Source organism: Phoxinus phoxinus (assembly GCF_949152265.1).
Source record: "Phoxinus phoxinus genome assembly, chromosome: 12".
Lineage (NCBI taxonomy): Eukaryota > Metazoa > Chordata > Actinopteri > Cypriniformes > Leuciscidae > Phoxinus > Phoxinus phoxinus.
This window is the reverse complement of record NC_136887.1, coordinates 32,049,536-32,056,648: the sequence shown is the minus strand read 5'-3', so window position 1 is coordinate 32,056,648 and position 7,113 is coordinate 32,049,536. Positions and strand designations below refer to the sequence as shown.

The window sequence follows — 7,113 nt, the reverse complement described above, 5'->3', positions numbered from 1 at the left end:
CTCAAAAGTCACTGGTGTTCACACTTCAGTCAAGTTTGTCCATCTCCAGTAATGGTTATAAAAACAATTCAATAAATATCCAATTGTATTTTATACCGAGATTAACTGTAAGTGTGATTTTACAGTAACTCGTAAACATAATCCAGTAATGACTTAGTCTTGAGTTTTAAGAGTATTTACGTAAGATATTGTAATACAAATAATGTAAAATTATTCTTGTGTGGAGTTTTTGTTTATACAATGAAAGTCAATGGGGTCCAAAAAAAAAAAAAAAAAAAAAAAAACCTATTCTTCACCGGAAAAAGAAAGTCATTAAAGTTTGGAATGAAAATACTGCTTTAGGTCAAAAACTGTTGAGATGCAAAGATGAATTCAACAATGTCATATTCTATTTAAATTAATTTCATTGGCTGTTTAAAGCGAAAGTAAAATTTGGGGGAGCTCAAAAAAGTAAATGATAAGGAACAATAAAAGTGTGATTTGTCCATAAACATAATCAGGTGATGAGTTCAGTTTCAAGAGTATATTCAAGTAAGATCTTCACCAAAATAATATATATATATATTTTTATGTTGATCACAAATTTGATATTTCAATTGTTTTTGCTCATACAATGAAAGTCAAAGGGGTCCTGAGCTTTTTATTTTTTAAATGATCAGGGAGGACATGAGGGCAAGTAAATGAGGACAGGACTTTTATTTTTGGGTGAAATAAGTAATAGACAACCATGCAAACACATTTTTAGGTTTCAGGAACAAAAGAGAAGAAACATAGTATTCACTTTAATTATACATTTCTAGTGAAATTCTTGCAGCTGAAAAGTGCAACAAACGTATGAATGAATCAGTGTGTATTACGTGCATATTATTCAGAGAAACAAACCATTGCATCTGTACGGCTCATTCTTTCAAAAAAGACCCTTCCTTCAGTTTCCTGGTGTAACTTTTAATTTCCCTTGCTTTTATTTTGTGATTATTTTAATTCCTTTCTGTGTAAAACACTTTGAATTGACATAGTGTTTGAAATGTGCTATATAAAATAAACTTTATACCTTGCCTATTGCTACAGCGTCTCATTCACCAAATAAAAGGATAGCTATCTTGTTTCACACTTTAATATCTTTATTGACACACAAAGTATTTTACAAACAAGTATTTTACACATGAAGCCAAGATGTGAACCTAATGTGTTATTTACAGATGTATCTTGATGAGTGTGAAAACACAGAATGAAACGGAGAGAAGGAAACTTATATCTGGTGAAAGTCTGTTTACAGCCGTGCAGATAACAGCAGGATGAGAGTCTGCATGGTGTTCACATGCATGTTAATCATTAGCTGTGTGGAAGTTGTAAAGTGGAAAATGAAGATGCAAACGCAACCAGCATCTCCATCCCTTTAACCCCATCACATCGAAACATGCTCCGAATCACTCGATCTCACCGACACCACTCGCTTTGACTGCTTGTGTAGATTCAGAAGACATTTGATGTCTTATTAGAGAGTTTTACATTAACAAATCTTTTAAATCATTCATATGCACCCAAGCAAACTATTTTTTTTTATATTTCTTTATTTTATATTTAGAATCAAACTACCTGAAAACTAGTGAAAAATTAAATGACCAATAGCTGTGGAATCCTGCATATCCATATATATATGTATAAAATGTCTCAAAATACACTGTTGCATGCACACAACAGAGATGTAATTGGCCACAGCGTTCACCGTTTGCACTGAGAAGGGATGAGATGTTTCCTATCACATGCAGGAAATCACATGATATGATCAAGAAACCACACTTAAATCCACATCAGACCACCAGCTTTCTGAAGCCAACGCAAAGATTTCCAAACTCATCAAAATAAAGCGGTGTAAATCGACAGTGTTCGGCTGAAACCAACCTCACATTTATAAACCAAACTCAAGCTGAAGGAACTGACCGAACACAACAACTCTTATGATACAGTTATGATACTTGATACAGTAACGACAAATATGCTTTCAATCGGCATGAATAAAAGCCAAAGTGGATCTAATTTGAGTCAATCTAAGGGCCGTTCACGCTGACAGCATAAATGTCAAGTCAAGTCATTTTTATTTATATTGTGAATTATTTTTATTTTTATTTATTTATAGTCTTTTCTCAATGCACAGCTTTAAAGAAAACCATAATGTTAAAGTTTGTATTATCATAATAATATCTTCATACCTTATAATCTCATAAAAAGGTAATAATAGTCATTTTGAGATGATATACAAGCAATCGAGCAGTTGAGATTCGCTATGTCTCACTTTATGTGAGTGTACTGTATGTATGCAAATAAAGTTGGATATACTATATATCCAACTTTACATAAAGATTTGGCCAATAATATAAATAGATTCAAATTAATACATTTTATTATAAAATTAATTACAATGAATGTAATTTGAATTAACATTAACGCTAAGTTGAGTACATTTACATTTCTGCCTTTTATCCAAAGCAACTTTGCTCTGCATTCAAGCAATCATGTTTTATCTGGGAATTGAATCCTTGACCAGTTTACTAGGTAGAAACTAACCGAGTCTATAGCAACCAACACTACAAGACTTATGTAACTTTAAGCCATTTAACCCAGTCAGTGTGAACGAACCTGTAGACTTCTTTGCTCTTTGTACTTTTACTTTTCTGTAAACATTTTGAAATAACATGTACCATATAAATAAAACTCATTTGCAGATGTTTGACGCTTTAAAGTTAAATTCTCCTCACTAACTAGTATCTGCAAGAAATCTAGCAAAGCTCAGATTTTGAATGCTTTGAAATGTTTTAAATATAATTAAAAATGTCTGTATTTTCATGACTTTTGATTCATTGACCACATCAGATCCCCTCCTCCAGACTCATGATGAAAAGTCTGCTTTCATTTAATGTTTCCTCATGTTAAAGCTGCCGACAGCACAATTCATGAAGCGCCGAAAACAGAAGTGCTTAGTTTGATGGAAAATAACACCATTTGGTTTCCTCTTTCTGTCCTTCTGCTTGGTTAACTCAATGTTTAACAGTTTTCACAGACAGGAATGTTAATACTCACACTCTATTACAGTAACTTCAGCTATTCTGGAAAGGCTCTCGTAAAGTTGTGAACAAACATTCATCCAGTGACATTAATAGAAAATTCGTTCAAAGTTAATGATCTCAAAGTTAAAATAATGATCTTTAAATGTTAGCATAAAAACCTTATTTGCACATCATCCATGGAACATTTTTTTCTATGGAACGTTTCTATAATGTTTTTTAAATGTTTCAGAATGTTTAGAGAACATTCAAAAGTAACATTCTAATAATGTTTCCAATAATGAAAGGGAACGTTACCTTAATGTTTGCATAACCAAGAAAAAAAAAAACATTAAAAAATCTTGACCTTCAGAGTACATTCAGAAATAATGTATTCATAACTTAATAGGAACATTAGCATGTTTTGTTAGCTGGGATATCCCACAACACAACACACTATATCAATTAAACTATTACAATACCATCATTAACATGCATGTCAATCAAAAGAAGTTTCACAATGTTTCTCTGATCCTTCATGAACATGTTTTGTATAAACTAACTATAAAACTTCCAAAGTGAACGCAAGGACTTCATTCCCACAAGTTTGGTTGTGGAACTAGCGTCTCTGTACCTGAGAGTACAAACACTCCTCCTTAGGCTCCTGGCGAGCGTTTGAGCGGCTCGGAGTGAACCTCACCTCTCCGTATTGAACCTCTTCCTCCTTTTTCTCCTTCCTCTTCGTCTGCGGCCCGACCGCGGCATATTCAACATCAGCGGCCGAGAGCGATTCTGCAGACAGAAGAGGAAAAATATGATGACAGGACAAGTCTGTTAGTTACGGTAAGTCTCCTGTGAACAATAGCAACATTTGCATACAATAACTGGAAACTGACAAATGCTTTACTGATAAAGTAGCAAACAAAATGCAAGATCCATCCAAAAATACGGAGCAAGTTCAACGACTTGTTACTCTATAGAATAATTCGCTTATTTACTCATTTGTATGAGATTCGTCCTCTTTGACAAAGCTCTAAACTTTTGTTTGGTGTTTCAACAGAAATTAAGTCACACTTATTTTACGACCCACGACCAAAATTTTTCATTCCGGTTTACAAATTACAATCTTTGAAAAATATAAACTTACTTAATATACTTCTACTTAATATAACGATACAATTTAACTTAAAATTAAATTATAAAATGTATCAATTAATGTAATAAAAAGTGTTGAATGGTTGAGCTTGACTGATGTCGTCAACACAGCAATTGAAGTCTTTCCATCATCATGAGGGAAAAGTTGTCAATTGTCTATATTTTTAAAAAACATGCATTAATATGTTTGAGATGTGAAACCAACACAATTGAAGAATCTGACTGATTTAGAGCAAAATAATCAACCAAAGGAAGTACAGCTGAAATATTTCTTCACTTATTGAACACCTTATACTGTCAGTGTTTGAAAAGTTATCTTCATTACTTAATCCATTAAACGGCCTTCAAACTGTAAAATACATGATTTCAAAAGACAGATGCAATTACTTTTTACATCATCTTTTCGTTTAGTCTAAAAGTGTGATGACATTGAACGCAATCTGCAATGACAAGTCAACTAGAAGGCTTTACATGGAGTGAAAGTGACTGTATATGACCTTAAGGGATAGTTCACACCAAAAATAAATCAACCTCAAGTTATTCCAAACCTGTATGAGTTTCTTTCATCTGTTGAACTCAAAAGTTGATATTTCAAAGGATGTTGGTAACCAAACAGTTGACGGTATTGACTTCCTTTAGTAGGAGCAAAAATACAATGGAAGTCAATGGCTACCATTTTGTGTTCAACAAAATGTAATGACAAACTTTTCTTTTTGGGTGAGATATCCCTTTAGGTTGTAGGCAGTCGCTGTCGCGTCACCAAAAAAAACAAAACCCACAAGCTAAAAGATTCTTGTGTTGTATTTGTTTGTAAATGATGTAGTTTCAGTGTTTTTTCATTCATACCTGATTTCTTCTTTCCACTCTTTTTGTTGTGTTTCTCATGAGAGATCTGAGCATAAACGAGCTCCGTATCTCCAGCAGCGGCTGATGAGAAAAACTGAGATTAGCCACATATAGACTCCAATCTGTCATTTCAATCATTAATGAATTATTAGCTTCAAAAACTAGCCTCTATAACAGATTATCCTCAGATCATGAGACATCACATCAACTTAACCAGAGGACAGAATCTTCTCCACCCGTATATTTATTGGACCTTATTAATACAACTTCCGGAAATATATAAGTAAATTCAGAGCAATTTACGTGTAAAAAGTGCTGTCCTATAAACTCTCCTCTGGATTCACAAATGCTTCATAAAACTCAGACTTTATAGTTAAACATGTTAATGAATTCGTAAACGGCATGCATTCACAATGAGCAATTTATTTTCACATTTAACTCTTAACTCTATCATTTTAATTATATATTTATATATCCCACTTTTATATTTTGGAAGAAGGCGTCATTTTTTTCCATACCACCTTACATTGTGAAAATACGAACACTTTCATAAATACAAACATTTATGTCAGAAAAGCTTTATGATTGAACTGTGCTTCATGAATAAGGCCCAATGACTTTTATCATGATCATACGCGAGTACATTTGCTCAAAAAATCATTATTGAGTCAAATAATCAGGTTTAAAGTCAAGATTTTTCTTTCTATATATATATTCATGAGGCCTTTCTGCCATTTTGAACCAATTTGCCTATTGTTTTTCATGACTCACCTGACAAGGTTTCTCAGCCAAAACTGGCTCAGATCATCTTCACCACAACTGTAATGTTTCTACTTCCAAAATGATTGTCAGCATATATAACATGTATGCCACAAATCTCCTCAGCATTTTGAGGAATATTAACCAATGCATTTGGCTCTGTAATTTCTCCTTGCATGCTACATCATTACATTTACATTAACATCAGTTACTACTGACTACAGATTCAACATGAACTGACCTGGTGTCGACTTGAGCCGTTTCCTCTTGTAAAAGTGACATGCAGTGATGAACAGCAGAATCAGCACCAGCGCAACACAGCCCAAAATGATCATATAGAAGCTTATATCTTCGGAAGGAAGAAACACACAGTCATTTCAATCAAAGTCCGAACCCGCTTATAAAGGTTCATTCAAATCAACTGCAACAGCAACAGCAACAAGAATTTAAGATCTTTAACAACTAAAAGCAAAGTAAATTAGTTCAAAAATCATTTTAGCTTCAGAACAGCAAGTGTCCCCCTCTCACTGCCATCATTATTATTATTATTCGGTTTATTTGTAATTTGCAGTATGTGCAGTAGTTCAACACTCACACATAAATGGAGACATTTTTCCAGAGCTCTGAGTGGAGGTGAGATTCATACCAGCTGATGACAAACTCGTACCATGTCCTGATGTCAGTGTGCTACTGGTCAGTGTAGAGGTCAAACCAGAGGTCACAGCTACAGTAGTTGTTCCTGTAATAAAGCATCACTGCAGAATCACCTGCATTCTCTATCAACCAATTCACTTAAAACACGTCAACACAAATGACTGAAGAAACATTGCTCAGTTATGGGAATCAATTTGTCTGAATCTTAGAAAACCTTTCCAGGACACACTCAGGTCACATTTCACTTCAAAATCAAAATCAAAACTGTAAATAGTAATATTTTGCATAAGTGTTTCACTGCCTGCTTTTAGGGTCATGGAACCAATTTCATTGTGACATTTACACCCCATAACTCACCTCTAATGAGGAAAATGTAAAAAAAAAAAAAAGAGAAAAAGAGAAATATTTTCAATAATATAACATTTATAAAAATATGAAATTGAAACATTTAGTGTTTATCCATTTTTAAATTATGCTAAATAAAACCATCCTTTTAGCACTTATGTAAAAATATGCAATTGCAGTAATAATAATCAAATCAACATTATCATTGTGAATAATTGTGTTTATCAATTCATACGAAATATAATTTCTTTTGATTTTGGGGTGAAATGTGGTTTGACATTGACATGTTTTGTGAGATTCACTCGTCTGCATC

At 33.3% G+C, this 7,113-nt stretch overlaps 1 protein-coding gene across 3 annotated transcripts in view; it reads right to left on the bottom strand.

The window, feature by feature from the left end:
- Window positions 1-1,106: 1,106 nt before the first annotated feature.
- LOC307008409 (uncharacterized protein) overlaps window positions 1,107-7,113 on the bottom strand; it is a 32,609-nt gene continuing 26,602 nt past the window's right edge. Inside the window, exons 6-9 of one of the 3 annotated variants that reach the window (XM_079631175.1) lie at window positions 6,397-6,540; window positions 6,043-6,150; window positions 5,043-5,123; window positions 1,107-3,833 (exon numbers count right to left, since the gene is read on the bottom strand). In XM_079631175.1, coding sequence (XP_079487301.1) covers window positions 3,661-3,833; window positions 5,043-5,123; window positions 6,043-6,150; window positions 6,397-6,540 — 506 coding nt within the window. In that variant the 3' untranslated portion in view covers window positions 1,107-3,660. The remainder of the gene's footprint in view (window positions 3,834-5,042; window positions 5,124-6,042; window positions 6,151-6,396; window positions 6,541-7,113) is intronic. The other 2 variants (XM_079631176.1, XM_079631177.1) reach the window with 2 other exon arrangements.